At 31.6% G+C, this 25,715-nt stretch overlaps 1 protein-coding gene across 6 annotated transcripts in view; it reads right to left on the bottom strand.

The window, feature by feature from the left end:
• The window catches only part of LOC117336752 (RUN domain-containing protein 1-like), a 46,194-nt gene that overhangs the window by 18,343 nt on the left and 2,136 nt on the right, over nt 1-25,715 (bottom strand). The window contains exons 3-15 of one of the 6 annotated variants that reach the window (XM_033897379.1): nt 25,269-25,404; nt 24,681-24,785; nt 22,946-23,053; nt 22,035-22,144; nt 21,011-21,053; nt 17,018-17,108; nt 16,570-16,578; nt 14,173-14,231; nt 4,976-4,981; nt 3,036-3,128; nt 1,425-1,561; nt 1,180-1,300; nt 40-132 (exon numbers count right to left, since the gene is read on the bottom strand). In XM_033897379.1, the coding sequence (XP_033753270.1) occupies nt 40-132; nt 1,180-1,300; nt 1,425-1,561; nt 3,036-3,128; nt 4,976-4,981; nt 14,173-14,231; nt 16,570-16,578; nt 17,018-17,108; nt 21,011-21,053; nt 22,035-22,144; nt 22,946-23,053; nt 24,681-24,785; nt 25,269-25,404 (1,111 nt within the window). The remainder of the gene's footprint in view (nt 1-39; nt 133-1,179; nt 1,301-1,424; nt 1,562-3,035; nt 3,129-4,975; nt 4,982-14,172; nt 14,232-16,569; nt 16,579-17,017; nt 17,109-21,010; nt 21,054-22,034; nt 22,145-22,945; nt 23,054-24,680; nt 24,786-25,268; nt 25,405-25,715) is intronic. The other 5 variants (XM_033897381.1, XM_033897380.1, XM_033897382.1 and 2 more) reach the window with 5 other exon arrangements.

Here is a 25,715-nt window from a genome sequence, read left to right as displayed (position 1 = left end):
ATTTTGATATCTCTATACTTATAGGTAAATCTAACCTACCTCCATGAGCCCATGCTGCATGAGATCCCGGATGGCCATGGACAGATCTTTCCTCACAGCCTGTGTTAAAGCTGGACTACTCTGCTCCTGACTCTGCAGTAATAAGGAGCATGTCTTACTATCCATGGACAAATGATGAGTGAAAAAATCAATTTACAAAAACTACAAATATCCTTCAAGGATTATTAATTTTGACCTCATAAATCTACAAATCCCACAGCTGTCCCTCCCGTAAACAAGAATTCCACGGAGGTGGATGTGTTGCCTGTGCACAAGTTGGGTGATTACAAAGAAATAGATACAAAAGTACACAAGACCGGTATTACTCAAATATGCTTGGAATTCAGCAATACAGAGCAGGAACTTTTGGTAAATGAGCACCTGAAGAAGTTTGAGCTTGATCAGCCTAAGAGAACTAGAGTTATTGCACGGAAACAAATTTTCTATTTATAGTGACTTTTGACCAGTAAAAAAAACAATCCCATGGAAGCATTTGTGGTAAGGAAAAACTGCATGCAAATTGAGTTTGATGGGCCCAAATTAAACTCGAGTTATCACAAGGAAAAAAATTTCAATTTTTAGTAATAGTGACATTGACCTTTGACCTTCAGAACTGAAAAGTAATCCCAAGCAATCACTTTTGGTAAGGAAAATCTGCATGTTTGAATTCAATCGGCCTAAGGGACTTAAGTCATCAGATGGAAACATTTGTGCGGATGCTGCTGCCGCTGACATAGTGATACCTATATGTCCCCTGCTTTTTTGCAGGTGACACAAAAATGGAGACACCTCTTCTGTTGGCACAAAAATATTGGAGACCAATATAAGGGTCATATATAAGTCTATGGTGATGACACAATGTCACCATTCAGCCTACAGATACACCACACTTTCTTGGTTTAAAGTGCTTTTTCCCCTCACCTTCTTATTAATATGTAAAAAGAGATTTTATTGCACATAGCCTAAATCTGTGCAACCTCTTCGAATTTATAGGTGAGCTTAGCCCCTAAGCCTTTTCAACCAACATAGCCTAGTTTTTCCGTAAAACCCCATCAAAGGTAATAATCACTCTGCTAGCCTACATTGTCCCAGCTTTTTCAAGTCTAAGTTAATGTCTGCTCGAGCCTACAGCTGACTCACCTCCTCAGAATCACTGCCATACTCATCCTGATTCTCCTGCTTCAGGTCTTTTTCATCTTGTTGCTCCTTTGCTAAGTCTGCAACCTTTCTGATAGCAACTTCCAGTCGGGCTCTCAAGTCACTGCAAACATTCATATTTTGTTTTAGATTAGCTCTCATATAGCCCTATAACTATGGATCAGTATTTAATATGAGAATTTAAATGTTGCTATATTTATAAATTGCTTATTAAGTATTATACGTACCCCCAGTGGTTGCCCTTTGTAGTCTTTTTGAGAACATTCCTTTGGAAGTCTCGGCTACCACAGCCAAACTGACTTAATAGGAACATTTGTAGTACTGTAATAGTTCTCCTCATAAATGCTGTTGTTTCACGAATGTTCTGTAATTTAAATTATGTCACTCTGATTACTAACATAGATAAGATATTCTTTGTTTTATGTATTGTTTTCCTTTATGCTTTGTTTTATGGTTTTACCTGGAATTCTTTTTTTAAAAACATTTTATTCTTGTAAATGAATATTAGTCAGGACCACATCAGTTCTTCACTCCCCCTTGACACAGAGAAAATCCTTCACTCCCCCTTGACACAGAGAAAATCCTTCACTCCCCATTAACACAGAGAAAATCCTTCACTCTCCCTTAACACAGAGAAAATCCTTCACTCCCCCTTGACACAGAGAAAATCCTTCACTCCCCCTTGACACAGAGAAAATCCTTCACTCCCCCTTGACACAGAGAAAATCCTTCACTCCCCCTTGACACAGAGAAAATCCTTCACTCTCCCTCGACAGAGAAAATCCTTCACTCCCCCTTGACACAAAGAAAATCCTTCACTCTCCCTCGACAGAGAAAATCCTTCACTCTCCCTTAACACAGAGAAAATCCTTCACTCCCCCTTGACACAGAGAAAATCCTTCACTCTCCCTTGACACAGAGAAAATCCTTCACTCTCCCTTGACACAGAGAAAATCCTTCACTCAAGGTATTATACAAAGTATTTAGTGAAAGGTCATTGCATTAAGAATGAATCGAAGCCTTCTGGTTCAATAGAAAATATCCAAGGTGACCTTTAACTCTGAAACTTAAACACTGAACGATGACCATTAAATTGTAATCAGGTAGTGTAGGACTATGGTGTAAGAATAAACTCAATTTGTTGAAGGGTTCATCAGATACCTTGTACACAGCCTTTTTTCTGAAAAATGGTCCTTATTTGACCCTTTCATCTTTCTAATCAATGACCATAAAAACTTAATCAAGTGTAGAAGTTACGGTATTATTTATGGTGTGAATATTAACTACCATTGTTGAGTGGTTCATAAGTTATACCTTGTATACAAGCTTTATGCTATGGACAGACTCGCTAATACTTCCTTACTAATGTATGCACAAACAAATTGATATCTATATGCATGTATCATCTTTTAATAAGTGTTGGGTATAGAATGGATTTTTCACAATCGCAAGTAACAGACTAAAAGTTAGAAATTTAATTGACTAGAAAACTGATGTTGATACATGTGACTTCCATGACTGTGAGGTTGAATGTGAATCAAACCAATTTTTATTTTAGCGAAATACTGCAGCCCTTTACCCCCCAAAAATATTAGTATAATTATATCAATAACAACTACAAATTGTATATGTATTCCACCCTAGCAATGCCTTGTTTATCAAAGACTTTTACAGAATAAAGTTAATACTTGATACTTATTTATGGTAAAATACATTACTACGGTGTGATTAAAGCTCACATACCTTTAGTGCCAGTATATGTACACCTTTCGACACTAGAGTGATTCAAATTATAACAGAAACAAGTCATGAGACTACTGCAGGCAAAGAATTCCTACCTTGGCCCCAGCCTTCCTGTCTTTGAGAGAAGGGCGTCCACTGTGTGGAGCTACACAACAATCCTTCCCATGGTCAGATCCTTCCTCACCAAACTGTGTCAAAACAAATGTAGTCATTCATGGGATGAACATTTTGATGGGGAATTCAAAGTCAGGTTATTGACTATGAAGAAGTGCCATCCTCATTACAAAGAATTTAACTATTAGTTCTACTGTTTGTAATACATTGTCAGTCAATACACAAATAATGCATTGCATCTTTTATACCGGTGAGGATAAGTCTGTGATAAAATTCCCATTTTACACCAGGGTATTTTAAGTTTATATCATTGAAACAATCCATAAAGAACCAGGACAAAAGCATCATACATGCTAAATGTCTCATTTTATTTTCGAAAATGTTTTACAATTGTTGTGATTGTTTACCGTGTGGTTATATCAGAAATTAATATTTACATAAATTATTACTTCAGGTCAATTAAAACATCTCACTGCTGTACCTTATCAAAATTTTGCATCTTGAGTAATTAAGTCTCCAAATACTGATACTTATATCACAGTGAAGAGAGTACGAGCTGAGACACGTTATCAAAACTAATGGGAAGGGTATATCACCTATCCTAGTATATAAATGGCTGTATTGTGTTAATACAACGCCAATCTAAATCCAAATACTCCCCTGCATATAAGAAATGGGGTTCTGAGGCCATCTCTCTCATGATTTTTTTCCCTTCAGAATATTGTTTCTCATTGAAATTAATAAGTAAAACCTCTGGATATTTTTGTCACAAAAAAACGTTCCTGGCTGGAGCCTGGAGTTCTGTATGGTTGTTAAATTTTGCAGGACCTAGTTTGCCACGTATGGCTTGTAAACATTCTGCAGTGAACACTTAATAAACAACTTTTATTTCAGTATGTATACAAATATTAACTGTGAATTTATTTGTGTGCTAATTCAATGGCTGCAGGATAGCCAAATTAATTCCGGGCCCATAAATTAAAAAATATGATTGAATATTGTCCAGACCTGAGTCAAAAGCAGGATCACCGAGGTTTAGAAATAAATATAAACAAGGTCACAGTGGTCAAAGTCATATAAATTTAGTGCAACATGCAATACTCTTACCAATGCATAAATTTTGTGATTTTATGAAGTTGACCAAGGACTACATCTATGGTATCATATCAGTTACAGTAACTGGTATGTTAACCTAGCCGCAGTACTTGGTCAAGCACTAATAAATATAAGTAACTATATCCAAGGTGTTATAGTTCAAGGTCAAATATAAATGTAAGAATAATTTGGGCAACATGCTATTCTTGTAGAGGCTGCAATACATTAGTTTAGTAAGGGACCAGTTAAGTCAAGGTAGTTAAAGAAGCATTGCATTCCTTGCAAATTTTCTTCCTGAAAGCAATGTTTTCATATCAAGAAAAGACATCTTTTTTGCAATTTGTCTACCCATCATCTGAAGGTGTTAGTAAATAGTCAATGTATACACCGTCCAAGATAAAATATTAATTTTCAATTTCAGTAAATAGTCAATAATCAGTTTAGAGTAATTTTTAGTTGTTCTTAAACATCATAGTGGCATGTTAGGTACTCCTCAACCAACAAACTGTGTTAAGTAGTCATATATACAGTAAGTTATTCAGCTTTTAAACAAACCAATGTTCAGTTAGATATTAGCTACATAACATTAAATATCAGTGTAAAACTAATTGCTCTTCTTATCCCAGTATTATGTCAGTTACTCCTCCACCACCAAGTGAAGACATTTTATCCTCCAGTGGCTAAAATCTCTAAAAATCTGGTTAATAAAAAAGACGTTAGTAGAGTTATCTCCCTTTGTCATGCATTACCTCGAGAGAAGCAAATATATTTCATTAGCTAAAGCGAATGCTGTAAATTATTTTTCTGGGTAGTGCAGTGACCTTACCTCGTCCTTTTTAATTCAGAGCATTAAAAACAACATGAACAGAACTATAGATCATGAAACATTTCAATGTGTAATTTTATGTTTGATCTTAAAGCATTCAGATTTGTATTCACTGCTGGTATTTGATACTGTAATGCTGTGTAGCAATAGGAAAATTTGCAAATGTCATACAGTGTGAAAATTTGATGATTGAAACACCATTCCAAACCATTGTTATTGGCAAAATACATGGTACTCAATATTAATCATGTAGGTCTTCAAACCATATATACGATTCCAAGTCATAAACCAACATGCAGCTTTGTACACCAGAAACTTACCATGACTGAGCTATATAGAGGGTAGAAATAAGATGTTTATATATCAGAACCAGGAAATTCCCTGTGTCTAGAAGATACATGTACAGAAGATAGTGGATACTTGTTCCATGCACATACATGTAGTTGATGTAACCATTGCACGTTCATGTGTAATAATATGACAGTATATATTATATAAATTATGTGAGTGTGTATATGTGTATTCATATCAAATATGACATAAGGGTGAATTTGTATTCATTAGTGGTGTAACGATTCACCGATGCATCGATGTATTGGATCACAGAGTGGTGCATCGATGCATCGTCTATCCTTGATTTGTATCGTGATACTTGAAAATTTGTAGTTATCTCCCTTGACCAACATTAGCATACGTTTTGTAGTAAACAACATGGCTGACAAGGCCATTCCTGCGACTTATAAAACTGCCTGCTGGAGTTCTTTCAGATCCAAATTACCTAAATTCAAGAACGCTTTGTGGAAAACGACAAAATGGATGTTTTTTGTAACAAATGTAGACAAAGACTCAAATATTCTGGAAATACCACAAACAAAACACGACTACTGTACGATGGAATATCAGATATCTGATAGGTCATCAGCTTCTCATATATCGTGATACGTATCGTATCGTGACCCCTGTATCGCGATACGAATTGTATCGTTACCCACCTTGTACACAGCTCTAGTATTAATATGACAGTATATATTATCTGAGTGTGTACAAGTGTATGTATATGACAGTATATATTATGTGAGTGTGTATAAGTGTATTCATATGACAGTATATATTATGTATGTAAGTATAAGTGTAATCATATGACAGTATATATTATGTGAGTGTGTATTATAAGTGCAATCATATGACAGTATATATTATGTATGCGTGTATAAGTGTAATCATATGACAGTATATATTATGTATGTGTGTATAAGTGTAATCATATGACAGTATATATTATGTATGTGTGTATAAGTGTAATCATATGACAGTATATATTATGTATGTGTGTATAAGTGTAATCATATGACAGTATATATTATGTATGTGTGTATAAGTGTAACCATGTGACAGTATATATTATGTATGTGTGTATAAGTGTAATCATATGACAGTATATATTATGTATGTGTGTATAAGTGTAACCATATGACAGTATATATTATGTATGTGTGTATAAGTGTAATCATATGACAGTATATATTATGTATGTGTGTATAAGTGTAATCATATGACAGTATATATTATGTATGTGTGTATAAGTGTAACCATGTGACAGTATATATTATGTATGTGTGTATAAGTGTAATCATATGACAGTATATATTATGTATGTGTGTATAAGTGTAACCATATGACAGTATATATTATGTGAGTGCGTATAAGTGTAATCATATGACAGTATATATTATGTATGTATAAGTGTAATCATATGACAGTATATATTATGTATGTGTGTATAAGAGTAATCATATGACAGTATATATTATGTATGTGTGTATAAGTGTAATCATACGACAGTATATATTATGTATGTGTGTATAAGTGTAATCATATGACAGTAAATATTATGTATGTATAAGTGTAATCATATGACAGTATATATTATGTATGTATGTATAAGTGTAATCATATGACAGTATATATTATGTATGTGTATAAGTGTAATCATATGACAGTATATATTATGTATGTGTGTACAAGTGTAATCATATGACAGTATATATTATGTGAGTACAAGTGTAATCATATGACAGTATATATTATGTGAGTGTGTATAAGTGTAATCATATGACAGTATATATTATGTATGTATAAGTGTAATCATGACAGTATATATTATGTATGTGTGTATAAGTGTAATCATATGACAGTATATATTATGTATGTGTGTATAAGTGTAATCATATGACAGTATATATTATGTATGTGTGTATAAGTGTAACCATATGACAGTATATATTATGTATGTGTGTATAAGTGTAATCATATGACAGTATATATCATGTGAGTGTGTATAAGTGTAATCATATGACAGTATATATTATGTATGTGTGTATAAGTGTAATCATATGACAGTATATATTATGTATGCGTGTATAAGTGTAACCATGTGACAGTATATATTATGTATGTGTGTATAAGTGTAACCATGTGACAGTATATATTATGTGAGTGTGTATAAGTGTAATCATATGACAGTATATATTATGTATGCGTGTATAAGTGTAACCATGTGACAGTATATATTATGTATGCGTGTATAAGTGTAACCATGTGACAGTATATATTATGTGAGTGTGTATAAGTGTAATCATATGACAGTATATATTATGTATGTGTGTATAAGTGTAATCATATGACAGTATATATTATGTGAGTACAATTGTAATCATATGACAGTATATATTATGTATGTGTGTATAAGTGTAATCATATGACAGTATATATTATGTATGTGTGTATAAGTGTATGTATATGACAGTATATATTATGTATGTGTGTATAAGTGTAATCATATGACAGTATATATTATGTGTGTATAAGTGTAATCATATGACAGTATATATTATGTATGTGTGTATAAGTGTAATCATATGACAGTATATATTATGTGAGTACAATTGTAATCATATGACAGTATATATTATGTATGTGTGTATAAGTGTAACCATATGACAGTATATATTATGTATGTGTGTATAAGTGTATGTATATGACAGTATATATTATGTATGTGTGTATAAGTGTAATCATATGACAGTATATATTATGTATGTGTGTATAAGTGTATGTATATGACAGTATATATTATGTATGTGTGTATAAGTGTAATCATATGACAGTATATATTATGTGTGTATAAGTGTAATCATATGACAGTATATATTATGTATGTGTGTATAAGTGTATGTATATGACAGTATATATTATGTATGTGTGTATAAGTGTATGTATATGACAGTATATATTATGTATGTGTGTATAAGTGTAATCATATGACAGTATATATTATGTGTGTATAAGTGTAATCATATGACAGTATATATTATGTGAGTACAATTGTAATCATATGACAGTATATATTATGTATGTGTGTATAAGTGTAACCATATGACAGTATATATTATGTATGTGTGTATAAGTGTATGTATATGACAGTATATATTATGTATGTGTGTATAAGTGTAATCATATGACAGTATATATTATGTATGTGTGTATAAGTGTATGTATATGACAGTATATATTATGTATGTGTGTATAAGTGTAATCATATGACAGTATATATTATGTGTGTATAAGTGTAATCATATGACAGTATATATTATGTATGTGTGTATAAGTGTAATCATATGACAGTATATATTATGTGAGTACAATTGTAATCATATGACAGTATATATTATGTATGTGTGTATAAGTGTAACCATATGACAGTATATATTATGTATGTGTGTATAAGTGTATGTATATGACAGTATATATTATGTATGTGTGTATAAGTGTAATCATATGACAGTATATATTATGTATGTGTGTATAAGTGTATGTATATGACAGTATATATTATGTATGTGTGTATAAGTGTAATCATATGACAGTATATATTATGTATGTGTGTATAAGTGTAATCATATGACAGTATATATTATGTGTGTATAAGTGTAATCATATGACAGTATATATTATGTATGTGTGTATAAGTGTAATCATATGACAGTATATATTATGTGTGTGTGTATAAGTGTAATCATATGACAGTATATATTATGTATGTGAGTATAAGTGTAATCATATGACAGTATATATTATGTATGTGTGTATAAGTGTAATCATATGACAGTATATATTATGTGGGTGTGTATAAGTGTAATCATATGACAGTATATATTATGTATGTGTGTATAAGTGTAATCATATGACAGTATATATTATGTGGGTGTGTATAAGTGTAATCATATGACAGTATATATTATGTGAGTGTGTATTATAAGTGTAATCATATGACAGTATATATTATGTATGCGTGTATAAGTGTAACCATATGACAGTATATATTATGTGAGTGTGTATAAGTGTAATCATATGACAGTATATATTATGTGAGTGTGTATAAGTGTATTCATATGACAGTATATATTATGTGAGTGTGTATTATAAGTGTAATCATATGACAGTATATATTATGTGAGTGTGTATAAGTGTAATCATATGACAGTATATATTATGTATGTGTGTATAAGTGTAACCATATGACAGTATATATTATGTGTGTATAAGTGTAATCATATGACAGTATATATTATGTATGTGTGTATAAGTGTAATCATATGACAGTATATATTATGTATGTGTGTATAAGTGTAATCATATGACAGTATATATTATGTATGTGTGTATAAGTGTAATCATATGACAGTATATATTATGTATGTGTGTATAAGTGTAATCATATGACAGTATATATTATGTATGTGTGTATATGTGTAATCATATGACAGTATATATTATGTATGTGTGTATAAGTGTAATCATATGACAGTATATATTATGTATGTGTGTATAAGTGTAATCATATGACAGTATATATTATGTATGTGTGTATAAGTGTAATCATATGACAGTATATATTATGTATGTGTGTATAAGTGTAATCATATGACAGTATATATTATGTGTGTGTGTATAAGTGTAATCATATGACAGTATATATTATGTATGCGTGTATAAGTGTAACCATATGACAGTATATATTATGTATGTGTGTATAAGTGTAATCATATGACAGTATATATTATGTATGTGTGTATAAGTGTAATCATATGACAGTATATATTATGTGTGTGTGTATAAGTGTAACCATGTGACAGTATATATTATGTATGTGTGTATAAGTGTAATCATATGACAGTATATACTATGTATGTGTGTATAAGACTAGTGTATTCATATGACAGTATATACTATGTATGTGTGTATAAGTGTAATCATATGATAGTATATATTATGTATGTGTGTATAAGACTAGTGTATTCATATGACAGTATATATTATGTATGTGTGTATAAGTGTAATCATATGACAGTATATATTATGTATGTGTGTATAAGTGTAATCATATGACAGTATATATTATGTGTGTGTGTATAAGTGTAATCATATGACAGTATATATTATGTATGTATAAGTGTAATCATATGACAGTATATATTATGTATGTATAAGTGTAATCATATGACAGTATATATTATGTATGTGTGTATAAGTGTAATCATATGACAGTATATATTATGTATGTGTGTATAAGTGTATTTATATGACAGTATATATTATGTATGTGTGTATAAGTGTATTTATATGACAGTATATATTATGTATTTGTGTACAAGTGTAATCATATGACAGTATATATTATGTATGTGTGTATAAGTGTAATCATATGACAGTATATATTATGTGAGTGTGTATAAGTGTAATCATATGACAGTATATATTATGTATGTGTGTATAAGTGTATTTATATGACAGTATATATTATGTATGTGTGTATAAGTGTAATCATATGACAGTATATATTATGTATGTGTGTATAAGTGTAATCATATGACAGTATATATTATGTATGTGTGTACAAGTGTAATCATATATGACAGTATATATTATGTATTTGTGTACAAGTGTAATCATATGACAGTATATATTATGTATGTGTGTATAAGTGTAATCATATGACAGTATATATTATGTATGTGTGTATAAGTGTAATCATATGACAGTATATATTATGTATGTGTGTATAAGTGTAACCATGTGACAGTATATATTATGTATGTGTGTATAAGTGTATTCATATGACAGTATATATTATGTGAGTGTGTATTATAAGTGTATTCATATGACAGTATATATTATGTGAGTGTGTATAAGTGTATTCATATGACGGTATATATTATGTATGTGTGTATAAGACTAGTGTATTCATATGACAGTATATATTATGTGAGTGTGTATTATAAGTGTAATCATATGACAGTATATATTATGTGAGTGTGTATAAGTGTAATCATATGACAGTATATATTATGTATGTGTGTATAAGTGTAATCATATGACAGTATATATTATGTATGTGTGTATAAGTGTAATCATATGACAGTATATATTATGTATGTGTGTATAAGTGTAATCATGACAGTATATATTATGTATGTGTGTATAAGTGTAATCATATGACAGTATATATTATGTATGTGTGTATAAGTGTAACCATATGACAGTATATATTATGTGTGTATAAGTGTAATCATATGAAAGTATATATTATGTATGTGTGTATAAGTGTAATCATATGACAGTATATATTATGTATGTGTGTATAAGTGTAATCATATGACAGTATATATTATGTATGTGTGTATAAGTGTATGTATATGACAGTATATATTATGTGAGTGTGTATAAGTGTAATCATATGACAGTATATATTATGTATGTGTGTATAAGTGTAACCATATGACAGTATATATTATGTATGTGTGTATAAGTGTAATCATATGACAGTATATATTATGTGAGTGTGTATAAGTGTAACCATATGACAGTATATATTATGTGAGTGTGTATTATAAGTGTAATCATATGACAGTATATATTATGTATGTATGTATAAGTGTAATCATATGACAGTATATATTATGTATGTGTGTATAAGTGTAATCATATGACAGTATATATTATGTATGTGTGTATAAGTGTAATCATATGACAGTATATATTATGTATGTGTGTATAAGTGTAATCATATGACAGTATATATTATGTATGTGTGTATAAGTGTAATCATATGACAGTATATATTATGTGAGTGTGTATAAGTGTAACCATATGACAGTATATATTATGTGAGTGTGTATTATAAGTGTAATCATATGACAGTATATATTATGTATGTATGTATAAGTGTAATCATATGACAGTATATATTATGTATGTGTGTATAAGTGTATGTATATGACAGTATATATTATGTGAGTGTGTATAAGTGTAATCATATGACAGTATATATTATGTATGTGTGTATAAGTGTAATCATATGACAGTATATATTATGTGAGTGTGTATTATAAGTGTAATCATATGACAGTATATATTATGTATGTGTATAAGTGTAACCATATGACAGTATATATTATGTGAGTGTGTATAAGTGTAATCATATGACAGTATATATTATGTATGTATGTATAAGTGTAATCATATGACAGTATATATTATGTGAGTGTGTATAAGTGTAATCATGACAGTATATATTATGTGAGTGTGTAGAAGTGTAATCATATGACAGTATATATTATGTATGTGTGTATAAGTGTAATCATATGACAGTATATATCATGTGAGTGTGTATAAGTGTAACCATATGACAGTATATATTATGTATGTGTGTATAAGTGTAATCATATGACAGTATATATTATGTATGCGTGTATAAGTGTAATCATATGACAGTATATATTATGTATGTGTGTATAAGTGTAATCATATGACAGTATATATTATGTGAGTGTGTATAAGTGTAATCATATGACAGTATATATTATGTATGCGTGTATAAGTGTAATCATATGACAGTATATATTATGTATGTGTGTATAAGTGTAATCATATGACAGTATATATTATGTGAGTGTGTATAAGTGTAATCATGACAGTATATATTATGTATGTGTGTATAAGTGTAATCATATGACAGTATATATTATGTATGTGTGTATAAGTGTAATCATATGACAGTATATATTATGTATGTGTGTATAAGTGTAATCATATGACAGTATATATTATGTATGTGTGTATAAGTGTAATCATATGACAGTATATATTATGTATGCGTGTATAAGTGTAATCATATGACAGTATATATTATGTATGTGTGTATAAGTGTAATCATGACAGTATATATTATGTATGTGTGTATAAGTGTAATCATATGACAGTATATATTATGTATGTGTGTATAAGTGTAATCATATGACAGTATATATTATGTGAGTGTGTATTATAAGTGTAATCATATGACAGTATATATTATGTATGTGTGTATAAGTGTAATCATATGACAGTATATATTATGTATGTGTGTATAAGTGTAATCATATGACAGTATATATCATGTGAGTGTGTATAAGTGTAACCATATGACAGTATATATTATGTATGTGTGTATAAGTGTAATCATATGACAGTATATATTATGTATGCGTGTATAAGTGTAATCATATGACAGTATATATTATGTATGTGTGTATAAGTGTAACCATATGACAGTATATATTATGTATGTGTGTATAAGTGTAATCATATGACAGTATATATTATGTGTGTATAAGTGTAATCATATGACAGTATATTATGTGTGTAAAAGTGTAATCATATGACAGTATATACTATGTGAGTGTGTAGAAGTGTATTCATATCGAATATGACATAGTGTGTATGTGTATTCATCATAATAAGGTGTATTCATATTATAATCTATAGATTATGTTAATGTTTATATAATTATGTGTATCATATATTACGCAAGTCTGCATATATACACGAGTGTGTATTCACATTACATATTATGGAAGTGTGTATGTGTAATCAGATGGCATATTATGTAAGTGTGAACAGGTATGTACTAATATATTTTGTGTGTATGTAATTCAGATTTAAAATTTACATTATTCTATTTTGTTTAATATGTCCTTAGGTATATATTTGTCTCTGATATATATTTAACAGAAACTATGAAGAAAAGATGTAAGACCAGATATGTCTACTACAGTATACAATATATAGGTACAATTATTATCAGAAGGAAGACTTACCTTATGAACAGGACATGTACACCGCTCCTTACCAAGTGGTCCTGGACTACTAGCTTCACCTGACAAAACATTAAGTGTCATTTTTTTTTTTTGATATTAATTTGATGACCAGAGATTTACACAATGGTTTCTACCATTTTTATACCTTTAAACAGTTAACAATAACAGATAAACAGAAGACAGTCACTCAAATTGTCTAATACTTTAAGTTAATATCCTGGTAGATGATCACAAATACAGTCACTGCAATTGTCTCATACTTTTAAAAGTTAATACCCTGGTAGATGATCAATTTGTGAATCGAAAATTACAACTAAATACAAACATCCACCGGGTACACTGTGTACTTAGTCTCTGTACTCACATGGAGATAATTCTCACACAGATAATATTGTAGTTATAATATTATTGTTGTCTCTACCCAATATCTGAGATGGAATTATTACACAGGTGATCAGGGTTTGCACTGGGTATCTAATAAATTGGGTCCTTTACATAGAATGGAATTACTGTAAATCTGGGGCTATTCTTGATTACTTTACTTCAAAAGATTATAGGGACGGCTGAAATGCAACCCCTGGTAGTTTCAAAAAGGAAATTTACATGTAGTTATCTCTACCAGATGATTAAGGCAGAAATATTTACATTGAGCCAAATATCTTACAAAGATACAAGAGGCCCAGAGGGCCTGTATCTCTCACATGTGTATGGCAGTAAATATGGGAAAACACCTTACATTTCCATAGAAGAAGGATCTTAAAGAATATCCTGCATTTCCCCTGTTGGGATCAGCCTCTAGGTCCCTAGGTGGCCATACCCACCATTTATACAAAATTGGTTTCCCCTTCATCCAAGGATGATCCATGTAAAATGGGGCTGAATCTGCTCTAGTGGTTCATGACTAGTAATTTAAAGTTGATGGGACTATGGACACAGGAAAATGGACACTGTGACACAACATAACCTCACCAGTCCTTCGGACCAAGTGAGTTAAAAACTTAATTAAACTAGCCTGTGTTTCTTCAGACCCTGGCACCAGAGTTGGACATTCTGACAGATATATGTCTGGTGTTGACTGGTGTCAGGGCTACATTACAACTTGTGATACAAGAAATGATACAAAGTAGATTAGTATCTACCACCAGTACCATAGGTGTATGGTAATTAAAACAAAGACATCAAATATGTTTAGTAGGACATATGTTTTTCCTTCCAGAAATATATGTACATCATCAACAAGCACTGATTTTTGTTAAATGCTAATTTTAGCAATACATGTCCCCTGTGTCCATTGGTGTTAATTCGGGATAAAAAGTAACCAGTATACAATTATTGTGCAACTGATTTTAATGTAAAAATACAAGCAATTGTAATGTTAGTATTATGACTGAGGAATTATACAGAATGAAATTGGGATTTTCTAAAATAGAAATTGTGACCATGACTTTACAACCCTGGAATTTATACTCGTGCAAGATATTATGATCCTTTAAAGTGTCTGAATTTCCCTCAAGTAATTAATTGAAGCCGCTTGAGCGATGACAAGGATATCCTAAAATAGTAATGGTGACTTTGACCCAACAACCTTGAAACTCGAACAAATCAGAGATATCATGATCACTTGTAATTGTGTGAAGTTTGATCAACATCCTTCCAGGAATGAAGCATATGTCTGTAGAAAACTATTGTCTCTTCCTGGTTTCCACAGTAGAGGACTAACAAAGGGCCATAACTCTTATGTAATGGGACAAGGGGAATAAGACAATACTATCAATAGTACATGAAACTTATACACAATCATTCTGAATTTCTGAGGTCCCAAAAAGTAATTTGATATAAAATTTAGCCTTTTCAGTGAAAGTGTGTACAAGAACTACTTCTTAAAATGGCACATTACATAAACTAATAATATGAGCTATAATTTAAAGGTTGACATTACATTACTGAATAATGCTACAAAATTCTGTCAGGAGTATTAATTGACAATTGACTTTAAACTAGTGTGAAGTGTACCTCTCTATACTGACTAAAAAGGTTAACAAAAGTTTAAAATGCTGTGTTGTACAATGTAGTATGAGTAAAACTAGGTATGGACTATGGAGCATGCATACATCACAAGAAATGTGAATAATAGGAAAGGATGACAGTGATATATTTATTTACAGATAGAAAATAAGTCTCCTTTATGCCTAGTAAGCTAGGGACTAGTTACACGCTATGACCATATATACCAGTTCAGTACAGTATAATGCCATTATAATTGATGTGTCATGGTAAGAACTTGTAAATGATTAGGAAATAATTAGAATTGTATTGTTAGTATTAGAGATACTACAGGACTATAAGCCAAGGATAATTATTCCTGTTAATGCATAAAAGGTACAAACTGGCTCTCACCTGAATCAACTGAATCGGAAACATTTGAAATTTTATCATTTACAATCTTAAAACAGGCAGGCATTATTAGTAACCACATTAGACAGTTAAATCATGCAAAAGGTTTGTGTGTTATACAAATACAGAATGGAAAAAAAACAGTAAACTGCTGTCTCTTGGTCAAAGTAGTACATGTATCAACTGGTATATCTTTGTTGTACAAAATCATATCCATCATGCAAAATTACTGGAATATCAGCAAAATTGACAAGCAATTAAAGAGAATCTAATAAGAATACTTAGTTAGGAATATGCCCTAAAGCATTTTTCTTAATCGCCCTTTCATTTTGACACTTGTCAATATCTGTCAATATCTGTCAGTACCTGTAACTATATAATGATGTGTGTCCTGATCATGGTTTTAATGGAGAACAAGAACTGAAATCCTGATAATTGGTCACTATCTCACCTTGTAAGAAGTCTATAAACCGTTCCAGGTCTGTGATCTGTGTTTTAAGTTGGTCCACCAGCTTCTCCTTCACTTTGGCAGGATTAACTATCTGCAGAAAGAGAAAAAACTAGACGACTATACAAATTCTTCGACAGATACCCACGGTTGATTGCACTATATACTACTGCCCAGCAAAGTCATTACAAATCTATTACAAACCCATTACAAAACCATTAAAAACACTGATTCCATTAAAATTGGCCATTATTTCTCGTTTCCATTTTTGGGACAAACCTGGAGTTAAGTAATGTAATGGGCATTATTTTTCTAAATTTCAATTACTTTCCTATTAATATTTTCTTTGTAATGGTCATTAACAAAATAATGGCCATTACTTCATGTTTTGTATTTTTCTTAATGGCCTTTATTCTGTTTGTAATGGCCATTAGAGTGGAGTCATCATAATGTTATGGCCATTACTAACTGTGGATTTTATGTACTCCCATAACATTTTCCATTTAATGGCCACAACAAATTATGATCACAATGTAATGGCAATTATTTATTGGTAACTTCATGTAATGCCCATTACATTTTCCATTTAATGGCCATAACAAATTATGATCACAATGCAATGGCCATTACTTATTGATACCTTCATGTAATGCCCATTACATTTTCCATTTAATGACCATAACAAATTATGGTCATAATGCAATAGCCATTACTTAATGGTACCTTTATGTAATGCCATTACATTTGTTATTCCGATGTGCAATTCCTCATAAGTAACATTTTTTTTCTTGTAATGGCCATTACAAATATTACAAATATCATCACATCATATTGTAATATATATGACAATGTTTAATATACTACCATGAATTGTTGACCTTAAATTAATGTATTATTTCAGTATCTTATTTTTCATTATATTGCTATTGTTGAATTCCATGTCTATATTACAATTTGTTGTTGGCTTAAAGAAGAATAAGGAAACTGTACAGGCTTACTAAACCCCTTTACAATAAGAAAACTTCAAATTTCCCGCCAAATTTTCCCGCCAAATTTTTCCCGCCCAATAACTTCAAGCAGGAGAGTTCCAATACATGGCAGCCATGAGGCTTTTCTCACACATATGAACAACATGTTATTTTACAAATGAAGGGAAGTATTTATCTTTAATACCTGGATCATGATTAATACAAGACTACCAGGAAATGAAATATTCAACTCTGGAAGTATGTCAACCTGTTTATAGGTAAGAATTAACTTAAAACCAATCACCATGCATGTGACCTAAATTTACATAGTGTACATTATATTCAAACAGCTTTGGCATTTCTTAAATTGTATTGCCTATTCAACCAAATTGTACAAACACACATCATATGTACATTGAGAATTAATGCAATAATGAACATAAATCACTCTTACATGTATCTGAAGAATATTAAAAGGATTTTGGGTCCACATGATTGTGTACTGTGAATACCCATTTTTGAAGCAGTTATCAATTTGAAACAAATGATGGATCACTTTGTATGCAATTTTTAATGGAAGGACTACATGTACAACGATATTGTCAAACATGCATAGTGATACAGTTCATGATGAACTTTGATGAAATTAAGTGGTAAAATGCATTTTCTAAATTTTCTGAATGCGTCTAATGTAATGGTCACATGTAGGTCCATTAATTTTGTATACCTGTATATATATAATGGCCATTACACTTTTGTTTGTAAAAACGTAATGGCCATTACCATTGTGTTGATCTTTAAACAGTTTTTGTACTTTAAAAGTAATGGTCATTATATTTGTAAAAATTATGGCCATTAAAGTGTATTTTCTTGTAATGGTCTATAAGTTTTGTACACCTTTAATGGCCATTACACCTTTTCTGACGAAATGTAATGGCCATTACAGAGTACACTTCAGAAAGTAATGACACTGTTAATGGGCATTACAAAAATGGTTTTGCTCCAAACCAAATGGCCATTACATTACACCAAAATGTTTAATGCCCATTACACCATAAGATTTGATGCCCATTACATTGAAAACTAATTATTGATGGCCCTATTACATTGTAATGGCAATTACTTAGTGAAAACTTTAATGGGTTTGTAATGGGCAATTTGACAGTAGTGATAAGAGTTAATGACTACTAATGTTTTTGTCAAACCATTAAAATCCTTAAAATGCATTTAAATTTTATTGGGTTTTTTTCAGACCCATTAATTTTGTACCTTTAATAGTCATTAATGTTAAATTAAAAGCCATTAATAAAATAAATAATGATCATTATAAATGTTTTGTTAATAGCCATTAAAATGTATTAATTAAGTACCATGAACTAACTGATTTGTTTCAACCCTTTGATGGTCATTAAAATTGAAAACTGTCACATTTAAAGACTATCAAACTTGTATTAATTTTTTTCAATTAATAGCAATTAAAGGTACAAAATTAATAGCATGATTGATGGTTTTATGATGGGAAATTTTAATGGGGTTTTTAATGGCCGTTTTAAGGGCTTGGGTATGCAGTAGTATATGCTACACTACACTTACGACCCGTGGGTCAACTCTGTGAAAAAATCGTTGTCTCAATGACATCAATCTATAAATAGAAACCAATCAACATAACCCTTTCAGAATAAGAACTCTTCAGTATAGAGGAGAACATACTAAAAAGAACATGTAGCAATATGGCTGCACATGAAGGCATGCAGATTCTGTGATAAGAATATAGTGAGCAAGAAGTCCTACAGGTCTTTTAGTGTTGTAAACGAGTATGAACTGGTATGGAAATGTTTTTGGGATGTCAAGAACAACCTAGGTGTGTGTAGCATATAAATTTTGTACATCAGTTAGCTAAACAGAGTATTGAAATTGAACAACGACTGATTTTTCCATCACTTAAGCCTGCTTTAATTGAGTACTTCATCTCTGTCAGACAAAAGTGTATCAATAATATTCCACTAAAAAGGTTAAAACCTGTTCATATTATATTTCTGAGACACGTTTCTCGAGATCACTCTCCACCACTATTGTTGACAAGCAGTTTCGATGAAGCTTATGTTACCTTCAATCTAATTGGCTGAAATGCTTATAGGAAAATGTGATGGAACCAATCACATAGCCTCTATTGAAACAAGGATTTCACTGAGTTGACCAACTGGTGATAAATGTATAGCGCAGCATAGTTGATACAAACTATACATCACATTGACGAGAATCTAGGTAACGTAATAACAAATAAGTAAACATTGATAGCCTTTGCAGGCTGTCTATAGAAAGGTATAAAAGAGGTCCATGAAGGATTTTAATCTTATATGTTCCCCCCTTCCTTCCCTTAACCCCACTCCATCCAAACACACTCATTATCTGCCACCCACACACTCCCAACATAAGAAGAGCTGTTGGAGAACAGCATAGCTCGTCTCGCAAATGTTTGTCAATAAATAATTAAAATATATTCATTGATATGGTTTCGCAAATTGAATTAATAATATTTATATTGTTTACTTGATCAGATTGTGTATTCATGCAATTTTCAAAACCATACCAATTTATATAAGTCCAAAAACTTTCAAAAATTTGTTTTTCTCTAAAAAAATCTTTTAGTTTAACTCTGGCAGGGGATAGTTTAACCCCCACAGGGACCATATTACCATAAATTACTATGCCTTTCAACACTTGCACCAAAAACTTAACATTTGAAAAACCAGTCCCACCTTTTTCAGCTTATTGAATCCCCATCACTTAGAGATGCTTTTAGTTAAAATCAGTGGATGAGAAGTTGTTTTGTCGACAGACGAACAAAAAACGACCGGCAAATGCTAAAGTATGGCATAAGCTCACTTTGGTCCTTCGGACGAGGTGGGCTAACAATCACACCTTCAACTGCTCCAATATAAACAAGAGTCTATAGAGGAACTACTGTACATTTTACTAGTACCCTCTGCTCCAACACTATCACAACAGAAACAGGAGGAAATTTTACCTGTCCAACAGCACGATCCACCACCATTCTTAGCTCCTCAGTACTGCAATACAAAGACAAAAATCAAACCCTGCTGTATATGGAATTTCTATTTAACAAATATACAACAAAAGCACCTGTGTTACAATGCTTACATTAGATTAAAAAAATTTCCATTGGATCATCTATATTGTATAATTATTTACATGATATTTAAATTTTTATTTTTTTCTGCGATTTTCCTTCAAACTGTTTTGAAAGGATTAAAAACTACTTGCTTTTTAATTTCTATTTTTAACATGGGAGCTAGTAGTGTGAACCTTTAGATTTTACAGGATTCAGATTCACAACCCAAATACATGTACCTACTTAGACTTTCAGTCTTATTACAGTCGAACACCTGGGCCAAAAAAAAAATACATGATTCTCAGGCCCATGCACATTTCATTTAAGGGTGCCTCATTGCCAATTTTATTGTAAAAATTATTCAAAATCATTGGGAATGCGTCAGACATCTTAAAAAATGTTCCCAAAAGTTGGCCCGAATGTTAGTTTTCCGATTAGTCACTAAAGTCACGAAAATGTTCGAATAAAAGACAACTACGGAAAAGCATTGCAATGCCTATGATTTATTTACCTTGTGTTAATGATAGAAGATTGCATAGAGAACAGCACTCATTTGGGCACAAGACACCAAAACAAAAGTAAAACACTTTAACTTTTATTAACCAATAACTGGTTGTGCTTAATTAACAAACCTATTTTTAGGTATACATTAAATTTATAACATCAATGAAAAATATTCAAACCCCAAACAATTGTCCCTATTGGTCAGATATTTCGTCATATGTTATTCTTCATCAACTTATTAATAAATACATAAATTATGAACAATTTAAGACTTTCCAATTTCAGATACATCAGATATGTGACACTGTGACTTAAGTCCATCCACTTTAAACTCAGAATCAAACAACCTGAATCAGATATTCTACAGACAACAACTGTTATTTCCTGCAGGATGTGACCAGTGAAGGATTAATACCTCAGTTTTTGATAGTTATCCAAATCCAAGTCCAGCTTGTTTTTCAGCTCATCAATCACAACTTTCTGTTTTTCCATCATCTTGTTGGTAGGCAATTCTGCTTCACCTGTCTGTGGATTCAACAACATCTTTAATTTATAACCGTAATATATAGGTGTAGTAAATTTTAATTATAGTTTCCAGAAAAACAAGGACATAGTCGTCAAGATCCCCCACCCATGCAAACATTGTATTACATAAATTAAAGTAAACAAGCATGAAAACATGAAACACATGACATAGCATTTAGAATCATTACATGTATATTAAAGTTGTGTTTAGACATCAGGTTTTTGTGAAAGTAATCTACTTAATTAGTAATAAGTCTACCAAGCAAGTTTCATCAAAATCTGATAATTCCTTCAAAAGACATCGTGCAGAAAGCAATCAGCCACTCAGGTCAGAGCAGCCTCATTAAATATGCGCAGAATATGACGCTAATCGCACTTTGGCAAGGGGTTTAGGTAATAAGTCTACCAAGCAAGTTTCATCAAAATCTTATCATTCCTTTAAAAGATATTGTGAGGAAAGCGAATCCAGACAGACAGAAGGACAGATGGATGGATGGACGGAAATTTGTATATCCCACGCCAACTTTGTTGGGCGGGGTAAAAAATCATTTGCTTTAGATTTACACAAGTGATGTTTTAATACCAATTTTGGAGAGTAAACCAAAAAGAAACTATTGTAACAATAAAATACAAGAGATTGCAACGTAAGAGTATATTGCATTCATAAATATGTGAAGATATTATTTCATCTCAAAAATTGAAGTTAAAATATCCATTAAGTATCCACCTCAGACAGGACACATGCAAAAACTATTAAGACTCGAACAGAAAACTCAACAACAAATCTAGACATTTTCTCACTTCATATGCATAGGTCTCGAGGTCTTCCAGCTGGGTTTTTAACTGTTTTATCAGTTCTTGCTGTTTCTCTCTCTGTTCTGTTATCTTCATTTCATGCTCTCTGTCACTCTGTAAAACAAGAGTAAGTCATATCAGCAAAACATACATCATCAGTGTGGAGACAGAACAGGTGTAAGAGCAGGTTATATACAGGAAAATACCATGCCATATTTATCCTCAAATAAGCCCTAGCTCCTAGTGTAAAAGTTTATCGATTCATTAAAGTGTGACTTATTTGTGAACCACTTTTAACTTACTATTTCAAAACTTATCACTCTGCAAATATGAACAAGAGTTGTCAGAAGACAACAAAGTATGACAAGTGGGTTGAAATTCGGAATCAAGTTTTTTAAACGTAGGTCAGGGTTATGGTCAGCACATCCACAAATGTAGCACTTATGGAAAGGTCTTGTCAAAAAGAACACACATCAAATACAAAAGCCAAATCTCATATGTTTAACATACTGTGGCCATGGATAAAAGTTTTTAAAAGCATGTCAAAGGTCATGGTCAAGGCCATCAGGTCTGCAAATGTAGTACCAATGGAAAGGTCTTGCCATAAGGAACACATGTCGAATACCAAAGCTGTATCCTCATAAATATTGACACAACACTGTTCCGTAAAAACTTCAACCTGTCTACAGACGATGTCGAGGTTATGCCAATAGTTCCCCTGGACTTCACCCCAGTTAAAAGAGGGCTTATATGTGGGTGGGTCTTTAATTCGGATGTTTGAACGCTCAATTATCCAAACTCTTGCTATTCCCTTTAAAATCACAGGATACTTTTACATGTTGCTAAGATGTCATATAATTATACAAACATCAGCATAATGAAACAAATTACAAATCTACAAGTGGTTCAGATATGTGGTGTTTTACTGTATGCATGAAATCTGTGGAATCACTACTGTTATATTGAATCATATGTTTTTCTATTTTCAACAAGGACAAAACAATTGTGGAGAAACAAAATTCATAATACAGTATTGCACTATTCTCTAGTTATAAAGTGCAATAACAACATTTTGTTTTCACAGGTTATGCAGCTGTGTACTTAACTCACTCTAAGACCCTTGTACTATTGTAGTATACATACTCAGTAGCAAGTATAGTGGCACTGTTGGCCATAATGGCCATCTTGGATTTTGGACCAACAAGGGAAAAAAAAAACACACTAGATCAGGACAATCTCAGGATCATTGAAGCCAAGTTTGAGCCGAATCCAAATGGTTGAACTTGAGAAGAAGTTTGAAATAGGTGCTGTAAATGAAAACCATGATTACGCATTCATGTTACCAAATGGCTATCGTGTCAAAAGTTTTTATGAGGCTAAAAAATAACAACACTTTGTTGGCTCCCCTTCCTTAACATCCTCACCAATTTCCAGCTCAATGGCACCAGTGAAACTGGAGAATAAGTTTAATTTGTGTTTTTCAAGATGGCTACCATGACGACCATCTTTGATTTCGGACATACCCGAAAAAATAACAACACTTGGTCAGGACCATCTCAGGTTCATTTCAGACAAGTTAGAGCTCAGTTCCACTGTTGGGACTTGAGAAGAAGTTTGAGTTTTGAAAAGTTTGCACAACGGCGGATGAAGCATGATGACTATAGGTCATCCTGACCCCTCCGGTCAAATGACCTAATAAAACAGTTAATGATCATTTAATGACCAAACATAAGAGTATGACCTTAACCATTAAATTTTCATGAAGGTCTTGAGCATCCTGTACTGCTGTGCCTCTAACATCTGGTATTCCCTTGAAAGCAAACTGCTCCAGCTCCTTCAGAAGAACCTTCAAACAGAAAATAATTGTTTCCTGAGTATTGAGTATTTACATAATTTCAATCTGATACACATATGACACACTGCACGTTAATTTGGTATCACTCTTGTAGATAATGATGGTGATGGATGAATCAATATGTTAATATGTTTAAGAAGCTAGTTGCTGGTGTATCCAAATAAATTTTTTTAAAAAAAGGCTTGTGATAAATATAATAAACATGTATATTGTATAAGGAAAGTGAATATAACACTTACAGAATTTCAAATACTTTATCATAAGTGGTATTATAAATGTGCTTGATCTTCCTTTCCCTCTGATGAATGCTAATTTTCATATGCCACAAAATCTGGATATTGTTAAATATATTATCTTCTAAAATGAATAAATTCTGTAAAATATATTACAAATTACAGCAGATTCCATTGTACATACAAATGAAGTCCCTGTAATATTGTTTCTGGTAACTAAGGCTGAAATAATTTTATTTACCTCCTTGTCATCAGCATCAGCGCTGACAATTTGCTTAAGTCGGAATTGCACCTGAGCGAAGTGAGTTGTCAGTGCAAGAAGGGAAGAATTCAACTGTTCCTGTTCCTCCTCAAGTTTCTCCAGTTGTTCTATGTGACTGTGAACAAGATTTTTTTTACATCTCAAACCATTTATAAACAAAATTATTATGCAAATATTAACATGGGAATTTGGAAAATTAAGTCCTCCATTGGATGTAGGTCAAATGTCAAAATGTAGGTCTGAGTTACCTTATTTTGATACACAAGACACTGTCTCATCTTGATGAGCTCATGCCCCAAGTTGTGTAGGAGATAAGATTGTAGTTTTTTTCTGACATTCATGATCAATGGTCAAAATGCAGCTCAGAGTTACCTAATTTTGAAACAAAATACACTGCCTCCCCTAGGTAAACTTGTGACCTTAGTA

Source organism: Pecten maximus, chromosome 10, assembly GCF_902652985.1.
Source record: "Pecten maximus chromosome 10, xPecMax1.1, whole genome shotgun sequence".
Lineage (NCBI taxonomy): Eukaryota > Metazoa > Mollusca > Bivalvia > Pectinida > Pectinidae > Pecten > Pecten maximus.
This window is presented reverse-complemented; position numbering and strand designations above follow the sequence as displayed.